Source organism: Oncorhynchus mykiss, chromosome 30, assembly GCF_057628025.1.
Source record: "Oncorhynchus mykiss isolate SJ-2025 chromosome 30, ASM5762802v1, whole genome shotgun sequence".
In the NCBI taxonomy this organism is placed as follows: Eukaryota; Metazoa; Chordata; class Actinopteri; order Salmoniformes; family Salmonidae; genus Oncorhynchus; species Oncorhynchus mykiss.
Genome location: NC_143051.1, coordinates 9,832,501 through 9,847,716, shown reverse-complemented (window position 1 = coordinate 9,847,716; position 15,216 = coordinate 9,832,501). Strand labels below are relative to the sequence as shown.

Below are 15,216 nucleotides of genomic sequence, written 5' to 3'. Positions count from 1 at the left end.
TGTCAATTAGCTTAAGTAACGTAGTTCGCAATGTTGCTTAGCTAACTTTCCTGTTAGCCAAGTCAAGGAGACGTCGTTAGGATTAACAGTTGCAATTAGTTCATTTCCCAGCTGGCATCCTTGTCCGTTTGACCAGCCGCAATATCATTTTTCAAGGTGTCATTGTCAAATTCTGCAAAGTCACGAGACCCAGGAAGGGTGGGAATAATTAGGGGAACTTTCCAACAGGAATCTGTTCCAAAAACTTCGTAAATAACAAGGACGCCAACAAACAACTCATACAAAGTAGCACGATCAATTCACCTTGTAAACTAGCTGCCGAATAGGCATCAACTCACAAAATGTAATGAAGTAGCCCACTCGCTGTCCGGTATCTTATTCTGCCGCTATACAACGTTGTTTGTTGGCGTCCTTGTTATTTACGAAGTTTTTGGAACAGATTCCTGTTGGAAAGTTCCACAAATTATACCCCCCCCCCCCCCCCCCCCCCATGAAGACCAATAACAACATCTTCATGTTTCCAATTCTAGCTAGTGTGTATTGTTATGTTACTGCAACACGAAGTAATGTTCGTTTCAGGAGAGTTATGTGTGGATGGTTTCAGGAGGGCTACCTCCTATGCCACTATAGCTTCTTGAAAGATACTCATCTGAAACAAGTTTTAGGTGGAGGGATGCAATATTACCATTCAGAATATACATTGTCTGTGCTGTATTGATCTGCGTTATCTGTGTGTGTTTGTGTATGTAGATATAATATAGTCCCTTGTGTATATGTATGTAGATATAATATAGTCCTGCTCTGGTTTAGCTGAATAATACCGATCTCATCTTAAAAAGAATACCCCAACCCATACTATGATGTGTTAGGGATGTTTTGCATAGCGCTCCATGGAGGAAACAGTAAAGGAGATTTGTTAACCAAATAGCAGTCCTGTCTTTGACCCCGGTCCCCTGTGATGTTACGGACTCTGTTCTCTGGTCCCCTGTGACGTTACGGACTCTGTTCTCCGGTCCCCTGTGACGTTACCTCTGACTTTCTATCCTCTCTGGTTTTCTACCCAGTGATCTATTCTATAAAGTACTAGTGACGTCAGCATGGTTTAAGACCAGTGTTTCTCAACCCAGTTCCTCCTGTACCCCTAACAGTACACGGCTTGAAATCAAATTTGATTTGTCACATGCGCCGAATACAACTTTACCGTTAAACGCTTACTGACAAGCCCTTAACCAACAATACAGTTGTAAGAAAGGCTATATACGGGGGGGGGGGGGGGGGGGACGACGACGAGGGACGATACTGAGTCAAGGGGGGGGGGTACGGGTCAGGCAAGGTAATTGAGCTAATATGTACATCTAGGGTTGTAGCCATTGACAAGCACACTTAATTCAACTCATTGAGGACTTGATGATTAGTTGACAACTTTATACTTTGCTCCCCTGTGTGGAGTCAAATGACTCTTAGTTTACCCTGGTATTGTCCACAGAGCATTATATAATCTCATCTCATATGTATATACTGTACTCGAAACCATCTACTGCATCTTGCCAATGCTGTTCTGTACCATCACTCATTCATATATCTTTATGTACATATTCTTCATCCCTTTACACTTGTGTGTGTGTATAAGGTAGTTGTTGTGAAATTGTTAGGTTAGATTACTCGTTGGTTACTACTGCATTGTCGGAACTAGAAGCACAAGCATTTCGCTACACTCGCATTTAACATCTGCTAACCATGATTTATAACAATAGTTACAATAGAGCCCTCTGCTTTCTCTACACTACTGTTCCTACTGTTATAGCTGCAGTTCTTAGGCTAACTGGTATTGTCTAGTAGCCAGTCCCACAGCCAAGTGCCAACACTAGACTGTATCTTTCATGTTGAAGGACAAGGAAGCCAAACACTGTTACCAGGGGTGTGTATCCATTCCCTCATACTTTTGTGTCCTGTTTTCTTTTAGTGTCAGTCAGCAACTCTCTCTTTTTTTTTTTTGTCCATTCTCTTTGTCTTTGCACTTCTCTCTCTGCCTCTCTCTCTGTTTCTGCAGTGTGAGGTAGGAGGGTGGATGTTAGGGCTAAGGAGTGTTTGCTGGAGGAACGTAATTAATGTTAGCATAGGCGTGCTAGCTACAGGGTGGTGTAGGGCCATGCTATCGCTAGCCCACATTAGCATTCTGGTTGCGCTCTACACTGCTCGTAGGCACCTATGAGGGGATTGTTAGCATTGGAGCCTCTCCTTGGCTCTTAACTAATGACCCATGTGCCAGGTAGCTATGGCAACGGGCCTTGTATTCCGTATCCCTTTCACAGCCCTGCAGACAGACAGCCAACTAGTCGCTAGCAGTCCTGGCTGGGACGAAACTCCAAACTGGAAATATAAATATAATTTGTTTTTCATCACATACTTGAGAGTACTCAATTGGCACTTTATTCCAACTCCCGGTGTAATGGAACCAGTGGAAATTGATCAGAAAATACAAACCCTGTGTACATGTACGTAGTTTGGTCTCTTAGCATGACAACTTTAGTGTAACCGTGGTAATCATTGTTTGTGCCTAAAATGCTTCAGCGCTCCCCTTTTGCTCTTCTCTCTCTTCTCTCTGTTTTCCTCCTTTCCCATTCTCAGACTGCACTTCTGCTAGTTCCACTCCTTCCTCTCCCATCTCTCCTTCCTTCCTCTCTGTCCTCTTTTCAAGGGGTTATTCCTGACCTGAGTCAGCTGCAGTACCAGTATAACACCAACTGTAGTACACAGGGATTTCTCCAGTCACAACTCTCTGTCTTTCACTCTGATGTCAATCCTTAGAATAGAATGTTCCAGATCACGGTAGCAGATAGCTGAAGAATATTACCACACCGGTGTTTATCTGAAGAGTGACAGTCGCCCCACTCTCTGACTCACTGTCATGTGTCTCTCACTGTCATGTGTCTCTCACACACTTCTCTCTTTTCTGATTGGTCCAAACAATAAAAGTGTGTTCTCCCGCTTCTCCTGTAGGTACTATGACCAGCTGTGTGCTGTGGAGCCCAAGTTCCCCTTCTCTGAAAACCAGGTAGATTACAACCTTCCATCCACTCAATGCTGAAGGGTGGGGGGGGGGGGTGCACAACAACGGTACAATAGAAAACTACACTACAGTGTCTGTCTGCAGAGAATCACGTCACACATGAACCGCTAGTCAATAATAACAGGTGATCATGTTGCTGATTTGATTAGGATCTCTTTTAGTCCCCATTTGGACTAATCTTCCAAGAGTCCTTAAACATTAAAATACAATTTATAATACAAACACACTTTCACATATAACACACTATTACAAACAGACATAATACACTAGCATAATTACCCAATAAATACTCAATATAAAAAAATATTGATTCTTCATCTACTATAGTCCCACAACATTTCTATATACTATATTTAAATTGTTTTTAAATAATGTTTAAACTTATATATCTAATCTCTCTGTCTTCCTGCAGCTGTGTCTAACCTTCACATGGAAAGATGCCTTTGATAAAGGCTCACTGTTCGGGGGCTCAGTCAAACTAGGTAGGCCACAGACACATTCAGGCCTCTGGGCATGGTTAGTTCTAGCAGATGTATGAGGAAGTCCTATTGCATGATGGGTGTTTTTCTCCTTGTCTTTTTTTTTATCGTAACTGATTAATTTCCTGTATATAGTCTGTGTGTCGCACACGACCAGCCCAACTCTGTCTCTCACCCCTCACACACACACATACAGTGACCAATGTTCCCTCTAAGTTGCCGTGCAGCTCCTCGGGGAAAATATCAGCACAAGGAGAGAAGCACGAGATTGAACTTCACTCAACGTTCTAGAGTTTTCCCCTTTAGTTAACACTATCAACGTTCTAGAGTTTTCTCCTTTAGTTAACACTATCAACGTTCTAGAGTTTTCTCCTTTAGTTAACACTATCAACGTTCTAGAGTTTTCTCCTTTAGGTAACACTATCAACGTTCTAGAGTTTTCTCCTTTAGTTAACACTATCAACGTTCTAGAGTTTTCTCCTTTAGTTAACACTATCAACGTTCTAGAGTTTTCTCCTTTAGGTAACACTATCAACGTTCTAGAGTTTTCCCCTTTAGTTAACACGATCAACGTTCTAGAGTTTTCCCCTTTAGGTAACACTATCAACGTTCTAGAGTTTTCCCCTTTAGGTAACACTATCAACGTTCTAGAGTTTTCCCCTTTAGTTAACACTATCAACGTTCTAGAGTTTTCCCCTTTAGGTAACACTATCAACGTTCTAGAGTTTTCCCCTTTAGTTAACACTATCAACGTTCTAGAGTTTTCCCCTTTAGGTAACACTATCAACGTTCTAGAGTTTTCCCCTTTAGGTAACACTATCAACGTTCTAGAGTTTTCCCCTTTAGGTAACACTATCAACGTTCTAGAGTTTTCCCCTTTAGTTAACACTATCAACGTTCTAGAGTTTTCTCCTTTAGTTAACACTATCAACGTTCTAGAGTTTTCCCCTTTAGTTAACACTATCAACGTTCTAGAGTTTTCCCCTTTAGTTAACACTATCAACGTTCTAGAGTTTTCCCCTTTAGGTAACACTATCAACGTTCTAGAGTTTTCCCCTTTAGTTAACACTATCAACGTTCTAGAGTTTTCCCCTTTAGTTAACACTATCAACGTTCTAGAGTTTTCCCCTTTAGGTAACACTATCAACGTTCTAGAGTTTTCCCCTTTAGGTAACACTATCAGCGTTCTAGAGTTTTCCCCTTTAGTTAACACTATCAACGTTCTAGAGTTTTCTCCTTTAGTTAACACTATCAACGTTCTAGAGTTTTCCCCTTTAGTTAACACTATCAACGTTCTAGAGTTTTCTCCTTTAGTTAACACTATCAACGTTCTAGAGTTTTCCCCTTTAGGTAACACTATCAACGTTCTAGAGTTTTCTCCTTTAGTTAACACTATCAACGTTCTAGAGTTTTCCCCTTTAGTTAACACTATCAACGTTCTAGAGTTTTCCCCTTTAGTTAACACTATCAACGTTCTAGAGTTTTCCCCTTTAGTTAACACTATCAACGTTCTAGAGTTTTCTCCTTTAGTTAACACTATCAACGTTCTAGAGTTTTCCCCTTTAGGTAACACTATCAACGTTCTAGAGTTTTCCCCTTTAGTTAACACTATCAACGTTCTAGAGTTTTCCCCTTTAGTTAACACTATCAACGTTCTAGAGTTTTCTCCTTTAGTTAACACTATCAACGTTCTAGAGTTTTCCCCTTTAGGTAACACTATCAACGTTCTAGAGTTTTCCCCTTTAGTTAACACTATCAACGTTCTAGAGTTTTCCCCTTTAGTTAACACTATCAACGTTCTAGAGTTTTCTCCTTTAGTTAACACTATCAACGTTCTAGAGTTTTCTCCTTTAGTTAACACTATCAACGTTCTAGAGTTTTCCCCTTTAGTTAACACTATCAACGTTCTAGAGTTTTCCCTTTTAGTTAACACTATCAACGTTCTAGAGTTTTCCCCTTTAGGTAACACTATCAACGTTCTAGAGTTTTCCCCTTTAGGTAACACTATCAGCGTTCTAGAGTTTTCCCCTTTAGTTAACACTATCAACGTTCTAGAGTTTTCCCTTTTAGTTAACACTATCAACGTTCTAGAGTTTTCCCCTTTAGGTAACACTATCAACGTTCTAGAGTTTTCCCCTTTAGGTAACACTATCAACGTTCTAGAGTTTTCCCTTTTAGTTAACACTATCAACGTTTCCCTTTACTGTGGGAATTGTGATCGAATCAACGCAAATATTCACCACTTTCAATGCAACGTACCAAAACAAACTATCAAGAGATTTTGTTGTAGGCAGAACACATCGCTGTAGGATTCTATTGCTCACGACTCAGAGCTCTACTCTACCTCGGTGCGGCATAACCAATCAGAGATCTACCTCGGTGCGGCATAACCAATCAGAGATCTACCTCGGTGCGGCATAACCAATCAGAGATCTACCTCGGTGCGGCATAACCAATCAGAGATCTACCTCGGTGCGGCATAACCAATCAGCGATCTACCTCGGTGCGGCATAACCAATCAGCGATCTACCTCGGTGCGGCATAACCAATCAGCGATCTACCTCGGTGCGGCATAACCAATCAGCGATCTACTCTACACAGACCGGTGCGGCATAACCAATCAGAGCTGCGTATATGGTACTGTGCCATTTGACTCTGAACTGGACTGTGTTTTCAGCTGTGGTTGTGGGTAGAGAGCTGCATGTAATCACGTGCACATTGTGTTCATATCCTTTACTAGTTAGTGAGTTATTAGCCCAGTTATAGATCATTAGTAGTCAACAATAGCGGAGTGATTTACTTCCAACAAAAACATGTACATTTCTAGACATCTTTGAAAAGCGAGTCAGGTAAAGGTCTCAAAGGAACAGTGTTGTGTTTTGAGACAGGCTTCAATAAGCTAAGTAGCCAATAGGCAGAGGGTAAAATAATTTGCCTGATTCTCTGTAAATAATGGGAATAATAATGAATTGTTTTGTTTTGTTAAGTGGTTTCTTGCATCAAACAACACAACATTTTCATTCTCCTCCTTGTCTGAAGGACAAGTGGATCAACAGGTTCATGTCAAGCCCTGCATGTTTTTTAAGTCTCACACATTGGCTGCATGATAGAACAGGTACTTCCATGTTAAAATGTCATGGGATGCATTTTCTCCATTGTTTTTGATGGTAGGCCGCTCTGGTAGGCCGCTCTGGTAGGCCGACATTATGATCAAATAGCCACAGTAGCCTACTTGACCACTTAAAACTGTAACTTAAAGCAGGTACAGCCTCAGTGTTCACAGTAAAACTGTAACTTAAAGCAGGTACAGCCTCAGTGTTCCCAGTAAAACTGTAACTAAAAGCTGGTACAGCCTCAGTGTTCACAGTAAAACTGTAACTTAAAGCAGGTACTGCCTCAGTGTTCACAGTAAAACTGTAACTTAAAGCAGGTAGAGCCTCAGTGTTCACAGTAAAACTGTAACTTAAAGCAGGTAGAGCCTCAGTGTTCACAGTAAACGCGCGCTGGAAATTGCACAGAATTTTCAGAACGTTCAAGTTTGAGCTCAGCAGACCTGAAATTAGCTCAGTGCTGGGAAAAAAATGAATGGGAACATTAATAGAAACCCTAGGAAACCACAAGGCAACCTTATTCTGTGAGTGTTGTGAGGTATGTCAGCCTGAAGCCTTTCTGGCACCTTGAGCTCAGACGAACAGGTGTGTGTGTGTGTGAGTGTGTTTTCTACATTGTAGAATAATAGTGAAGACATCAAAACTATGAAATAACACATATGGAATCATGTAGTAACCAAAAAAAAGTGTTAAACAAATCAGAAATATATTTTAGATTCTTCAAAGTAGCCACCCTTTGCCTCGATGACAGCTTTGCACTCTTTTGACTGTACTGTGTGTGTGTGTGTATTAGCCCTCGCCAGTCTGGGATATGAGAAGACGTGTGTGTTGTTCAACGGAGCAGCGTTGGCGAGTCAGATCGCTTCAGAACAGAACCTGGACAGCGACGAAGGACTGAAGGCCGCAGCCAAATACTACCAGGTACTACTATAGTAATACTACAATATAGCCAAATACTACCAGGTACTACTATAGTAATACTACAATATAGCCAAATACTATCAGGTACTACTATAGTAATACTACAATATAGCTAAATGCTACTAGGTACAGTTGAAGTGGGAAGTTTACATACACTTAGGTTGGAGTCATTAAACCTCGTTTTTCAACCACTCCACAAATTTCTTGTTAACAAACTATAGTTTTGGCAGGTCGGTTAGGACATCTACTTTGTGCATGACACAAGTAATTTTTCCAACAATTGTTTACAGATTATTTCACTTATAATTCACTGTATCACAATTCCAGTGGGTCAGATATTTACAAACACTAAGTTGACTGTGCCTTTAAACAGCTTGGAAAATTCCAGAAAATGATGTCATGGCTTTAGAAGCTTTTGATAGGCTAATTGACATCATTTGAGTCAATTGGAGGTGTACCTGTGGATGTATTTCAAGGCCTACCTTCAAACTCAGTGCCTCTTTGCTTGACATCATGGGAAAATCAAAAGAAATCCGCCAAGACCTCAGAATAGAAATTGTAGACCTCCACAAGTCTGGTTCATTCTTGGGAGCAATTTCCAAACACCTGAAGGTACCACGTTCATCTGTAAAAACAGTAGTACGCAAGTATAAACACCATGGGACCAAGCAGCCGTCATACCGCTCAGGAAGGAGACGCGTTCTGTCTCCTAGAGATGAACGTACTTTAGTGTGAAAAGTGCAAATCAATCCCAGAACAGCAACGGACCTTGTGAAGATGATGGAGGAAACCGGTACAAAAGTATCTACATCCACAGTAAAAACGAGTCCTTTATCGACATAACCTGAAAGGCCGCTCGGCAAGGAAGAAGCCACTGTTCCAAAACAGCCTTAAAAAAGCCAGACTACGGTTTGCAACTGCACATGGGGACAAAGATCATACTTTTTGGAGAAATGTCCTCTGGTCTGATGAAACAAAAATAGAACTGTTTGGCCATAATGACCATCGTTATGTTTGGAGGAAAAAGGTGTAGGCTTGCAACCCGAAGAACACCATCCCAGCTGTGAAGCATGGAGGTGGCAGCATCATGTTGTGGGGGTGCTTTGCTGCAGGAGGGACTGGTGCACTTCACAAAATAGATGGCATCATGAGGGAGGAAAATTATGTGGATATATTGAAGCAACATCTCAAGGCATCAGTCAGGAAGTTAAAGCTTGGTCGCAAATGGGCATTCTAAATGGGCAATGACCCCAAGCATCCTTTCAATGTTGTGGCAAATGGCTTAAGGACAACAACGTCAAGGTATTGGAGTGACCCTCACAAAGCCCTGAACTCAATCCTATAGACAATTTGTGGGCAGAACTAAAAAAAAAGCCTGTACGAGCAAGGAGGCCTACAAACCTGACTCAGTTACACCAGTTCTGTCAGGAGGAATGGGTTAAAATTCACCCACTTATTGTGGGAAGCTTGTGGAAGGCTATCCGAAACATTTGACCCAAGTTAAACAATTTAAAGGCAATGCTACCAAATACTAATTGAGTGTATGTAAACTTCTGACCCACCGGGAATGTGATGAAAGAAATAAAAGCTGAAATAAATCATTCTCTCTACTATTATTCTGACATTTCTCATTCTTAAAATAAAGTGATCCTAACTAACCTAAGACAGGGCATTTTTACTCGGATTAACTGTAAAGAATTGTGAAAAACTGAGTTTAAATGTATGTGGCTAAGGTGTATGTACACTTCAACTGTACTTCTGTATACTACAATACAGCCAAATACTACCAGGTATTACTTCAGTACTAGCGATGATGGCGTAGCCAATTACACATTTTTATCATTGTAATGCTACTTAGAAATAATATAACCGATACTCTGTCTCTCTCTCTTTCTGTTTCTGTCTCTCTCTCTTTCTGTCTCTCTTTCTGTTTCTCTCTCTCTTTCTGTCTCTCTCTCTCTCTCTCTTTCTGTGCTCTCTCTCTCTCTCTCTCTCTCTCTCTCTTTCTGTCTCTCTCTTTCTGTCTCTCTGTGTGTCTCACCCCCTCCCCCCAGTTGGCGAGTGGAGCATTTGGTCACATTAAGGACACAGTGCTGTCAGCTCTGAACAGAGAACCTACTATGGACATCTCTCCTGAGACTGTAGGAACCCTCAGTCTCATCATGCTGGCCCAGGCACAGGAGGTGTTCTTCCTCAAGGCTACGTCAGGTACGTTCACACGCTTTACACGCTTTACATGCGCGTACATGAATCGAGTAACCATGGTATCATTCGCCATGCAGATAAGATGAAGGACGCCATCATCGCTAAACTGGCGAATCAGACGGCAGATTTCTACGGTGACGCCTTCAAGCAGTGCCAGTACAAAGAGAACCTGCCCAAGGTGTGTGTGTGTGTGTGAGAGAGAGAGAGACCGAACTACTCACTAGACGGGGAAGGATGAGAGGGACTTTCCCCTTTCTCTCATGTCACTATCTCTGTTCTGATTAGTTGATTACCACACAGTCTCCATTCTGATTTGTTATTCACTAACTGGGCTGTTTTCTCATTGGTTGGTCACACTTTGGGCTGTATTCTTATTGGCCCTTTTGCCGTCCTACTTCCATTCTGATTGGTCTCTCACTACCAAATAATGGGCTTCTGAAATTAAGTGTGTATTAAACCTGTCTCACTGCCAAACCACACACACACACACACACCGTTCTCTGTGATGTAGGTTGGGTGAATGTTTCAGAAAGGTTAAACACTCACTGCCTGTCCTGTTCTTTCTCCCGTTATCCTCCTCTCTCTGCATCCCTCGTGTTGGTGGTGGTGGTGTTGGTGGTGTGTGTGTGTGTATGTTTCTGATTGCCTGTCTGTTCGTGATTGGTTGTCGTGATGTGCATACTCATTCGTGATTTGCTCTTGCCGATCTTTGTGCTGTTGTGTGGTTTGCTCTCTCTGTGTGTGTGGTTTGCTCTCTCTGTGTGTGTGGTTTGCTCTCTCTCTGTGTGTGTGGTTTGCTCTCTCTCTGTGTGTGTGGTTTGCTCTCTCTCTGTGTGTGTGGTTTGCTCTCTCTCTGTGTGTGTGGTTTGCTCTCTCTGTGTGTGTGTGGTTTGCTCTCTGTGTGTGTGTGTGTGTGGTTTGCTCCGTGTGTGTGTGGGGGGTTTGCTCCGTGTGTGTGGTTTGCTCCGTGTGTGTGTGTGTGTGTGGGGGGTTTGCTCTGTGTGTTTGTGTGTGTGTGTGTGGGGTTTGCTCCGTGTGTGTGTGTGGTTTGCTCCGTGGTTGTTCTCTTGTCAGTATTTCTATTTCCAGGAGGTGCTGCCGGTGCTGTCAGCTAAACACTGCATCATGCAGGCCAACGCTGAACTGCACCAGTCTCTCCTCGCCAAGCAGAAGAAACGCTTTGGAGAGGAGATCGCTCGCCTACAGGTACACACACACACACACACACACACGGAGCAAACCACACACACACACACACACACACACACACACACACACACACACACACACCTAAACCAGTGGAGAGGAGATCGCTCGCCTACAGGTAAACGCACACACACACACACCTAAACCAGTGGAGAGGAGATCGCTCGCCTACAGGTACAAAGACACACACACACACTTAACCCAGTGGTTCCGACAGAGTTTTTAACTCCACCTGATAATTTAGATTTTCCACTGACCGAATTAACACTCAACCAAAGTCTTCCTCCTTAGTCTTCTCCCGCTCTTCTTTTGTCTCGTTCCCTCAGCACGCTACAGAGCTGGTGAAGACTGTAGCGTCTCGCTATGACGAGTACGTCAGTGTGAAGGATTTGAGCGATAGGATCAGCCGCGCTCTGACGGCCGCCAAGAAGGACAACGACTTCATCTACCACGACCGTGTCCCCGAGGTCAAAGACCTGGAACACATCGGCAAGGCAGCGCTGGTCAAGGCTACCACCATCACACCTCCGCTCAGCGCCAAGTTCACTGGTGAGAGGAACAACACACACACACACACACACACTGTTTCCCACACACACACACACACACACTGTTTCCCACACGCACACACACTGTTTCTTTTTGCGTAAATGTCTGATAGAATTCGCAAATGTGTGTGTGTGTGTGTGTGTGTGTGTAGACTTGTTTGAGAAGATGGTGCCCATGGCTGTGCAGCAGAGTATGAGTGTGTACAGCCAGAGGAAGGCTGAGACGGTCAACAGACTGGTGGGAACCATGAGAGAAGCTACCAACCTCTGCAACGGGTATGAATGGTACTTTACACTGTATTAACAGTTCAATTGATTGTTGTCAACTCAAACAGCACAGTACATCAGGGATGGTCAACTGGCGGCCCCACGACCCACCTTTTTGAAGTGCCCGCTGATCAACGACATGTTGTTTATCTCAGTCGGTGTCTCAACTTCCTGTTGCCAGTTAAAATATTAGAATATACAAGGGGCAATTTAGGAATGTGGCTGTGCAGTTTCTCTCCTATGACAGGCCCTAACATAAGGACAACTCAAGAGTATTCTGTTCTTCTGAAATACACTACATTTTCTTCATATCATGTTTCTTTAGACCTGTCTAAAATAAATAATGGATTTATTGTGAAGGTGTAGGCTGATTTACATGGATTTATTTGTACACGTGGAAGACATTACCGTGAGACCAGCAGTTAATTAACGGCCAATGGCTGACAATTTTGTGACCCCCACAGCTCTAATCTAAACTTGTTATCATGGTTGAATTATCGACCTCCCCCCCCCACACATTAATTTTGTTAGTCAGTCTCTCAGATATCATATTAACAACGGCAAACATTTATCTCCACCCGATGGCAAAATAAGTCAAATTGCATGAAATTGAAATTAGTTATAAACTTGCAGAATCTTTCTCTCCGCCCCATAACAAAATGTGTAGAATTACAGCTACTTTGCTTTAAAACTGGAAACGTTTCTCTCCGATGTCAATTTGGCCCCGTTATTTCTCTGCTAGGGTCCCGGGGGGGGGGGGGGTAACGCAGACCTGCGAGCAACTGAAGCCCCTCATCATGAGTTCAGATTTTTTTGTGCCCCACAACCCCATCAAAGTTGCCCCTCCCTGCATGACAATATCTATAAAGATTGATAATGTATTGATAATTTAACAACAGTGTCCTGGCATCTCTGAACCTGCCTGCGGCTCTGGAGGACCTGTCTGGAGATTCTATCCCACAATCCATTGTTGAGAAGGCCCGTGCCATCGTCCAGCAGGGGGGGCTGCAGAGCATAGAGCAGCTGATCAGAGATCTGCCTGAACTACTTACACGAAACCGAGAGATACTGGAGGAGGTAAACACACACACACACACACACACACACACACACACACTGTAAATACACATACACACACACACACACATATATACATACACACATACATACCTCCCTGAACTACTGACACGAAACGGAGAGATACTGGAGGAGGTAAACACACACACACACACACTGTAAATACACATACACACACTGTAAATACACATACACACACACACACACACACTGTAAATACACATACACACACACACACACACACACACACACTGTAAATACACACACACACACACACTGTAAATACACATACACACATACATATCTCCCTGAACTACTGACACAAAACCGAGAGATACTGGAGGAGGTAAACACACACACACTGTAAATACACATACACACACACACACACTGTAAATACACATACACACACACACACACACACTGTAAATACACATACACACATACATATCTCCCTGAACTACTGACACAAAACCGAGAGATACTGGAGGAGGTAAACACACACACACTGTAAATACACATACACACACACACACACTGTAAATACACATACACACACACACACACACTGTAAATACACATACACACATACATATCTCCCTGAACTACTGACACAAAACCGAGAGATACTGGAGGAGGTAAACACACACACACACTGTAAATACACATACACACACACATACATACCTCCCTGAACTACTGACACGAAACGGAGAGATACTGGACGAAGTGCACGCGCTCCTTTATATACCCACGATGTGTGTGTGTGTGTGTGTGTTGTATAATGTGTGTGTTTTGTAGTCTCTGAAGATGCTGGGTGATGAGGAGTCGACAGACAGCGAGCTGAGATCCAAGTTCAGCCAACGCTGGAACAGAACTCCCTCTGGAGACCTCTACAAACCACTCAGAGCAGGTACACACACCTGTAGACCTCTACAAACCACTCAGAGCAGGTACACACACCTGTAGACCTCTACAAACCACTCAGAGCAGGTACACACACCTGTAGACCTCTACAAACCACTCAGAACAGGTACTCACACCTGTAGACCTCTACAAACCACTCAGAGCAGGTACACACACCTGTAGACCTCTACAAACCACTCAGAGCAGGTACACACACATGTAGACCTCTATAAACCACTCAGAGCAGGTACACACACCTGTAGACCTCTATAAACCACTCAGAGCAGGTACACACACATGTAGACCTCTACAAACCACTCAGAGCAGGTACACACACCTGTAGACCTCTATAAACCACTCAGAGCAGGTACACACACCTGTAGACCTCTATAAACCACTCAGAGCAGGTACTCACACATCCAAAAATACACATATTGTTAAATACTGATAGGTGTGGTGTTGTGTAGCACTGATGTTAAATGTTCTGTCACCCCTCCCTCTCCTCCCCCGGTCCAGAGGGGGGTAACTTCCGCAGTGTGCTGGACAAGGCAGTGCAGGCGGACCAGGTGGTCAGGGAGCGTTACAATACACACTGTGAGATGATCGCTCTGCTCTGTAAACCAGAGGCTGAACTCACCGCTGCCATACCATCAGCCAATCCTGTGAAGACACTGCAGGGCAGCGAGGTGAGAGAGTATGTGTGTGTGCTAACCGTGTGTATTCTGTCCTTTACCTGTGTATGTGTGTGTGTGTATATCCCCTCTCTCTGTGTGTGTGTATATATCCCCTCTCTCTGTGTGTGTGTATATCCCCTCTCTGTGTGTGTGTGTATATCCCCTCTCTGTGTGTGTGTGTATATCCCCTCTCTGTGTGTGTGTAAATCCTCTCTCTCTAGGTGTGTGTGTGTGTGTATATCCCCTCTCTCTAGGTGTGTGTGTGTGTATATCCCCTCTCTCTAGGTGTGTGTGTGTGTGTGTGTGTGTATATCCCCTCTCTCTAGGTGTGTGTGTGTGTGTGTGTGTATATCCTCTCTCTCTGTCTCTCTGTCTCTCTGTCTCTCTGTGTGTGTGTTCTCTCTCTAGGTGGTGTGTGTGTTTTAACAGTATGTGTTTTCTCTAGGTGGTGAGTGTGTTGCGTTCCCAGCTGGCCCAGTTAGAGGAAGTGAAGAAGGAGAGGGAGGGGTTGGAGGTGGAGATTAAGGGCGTGGCCTTTGACATGTCCTCCAGCTTCCTGACGGCTCTGGCTCAGGACGGGGCCATCAATGAGGAGGCACTGTCAATGAGCCAGCTGGACCAATCATATGGCAGCTACAGCCAGAGGGTTCAGGCCAGCCTCCGTTCTCAGGAAGAACTGCTGGGCAAAGTGCAGGTACACACACACCTGATATATACACACAGAAACACACACCTGATATATACACACAGAAA

The 15,216-nt window shown here is 43.4% G+C and overlaps 1 protein-coding gene across 5 annotated transcripts in view; it reads left to right on the top strand.

The window, feature by feature from the left end:
- Positions 1-15,216, top strand: part of LOC110487897 (programmed cell death 6-interacting protein) — a 52,923-nt gene that overhangs the window by 620 nt on the left and 37,087 nt on the right. For 3 of the 5 annotated variants that reach the window (XM_036971814.2, XM_036971816.2, XM_036971815.2), the window contains exons 2-13: positions 3,001-3,055; positions 3,483-3,552; positions 7,453-7,580; positions 9,635-9,788; positions 9,863-9,963; positions 10,860-10,991; positions 11,318-11,540; positions 11,692-11,815; positions 12,706-12,883; positions 13,685-13,796; positions 14,306-14,475; positions 14,909-15,157. In XM_036971814.2, the coding sequence (XP_036827709.1) occupies positions 3,001-3,055; positions 3,483-3,552; positions 7,453-7,580; positions 9,635-9,788; positions 9,863-9,963; positions 10,860-10,991; positions 11,318-11,540; positions 11,692-11,815; positions 12,706-12,883; positions 13,685-13,796; positions 14,306-14,475; positions 14,909-15,157 (1,696 nt within the window). The remainder of the gene's footprint in view (positions 1-3,000; positions 3,056-3,482; positions 3,553-7,452; positions 7,581-9,634; positions 9,789-9,862; positions 9,964-10,859; positions 10,992-11,317; positions 11,541-11,691; positions 11,816-12,705; positions 12,884-13,684; positions 13,797-14,305; positions 14,476-14,908; positions 15,158-15,216) is intronic. The other 2 variants (XM_036971817.2, XM_090227480.1) reach the window with 1 other exon arrangement.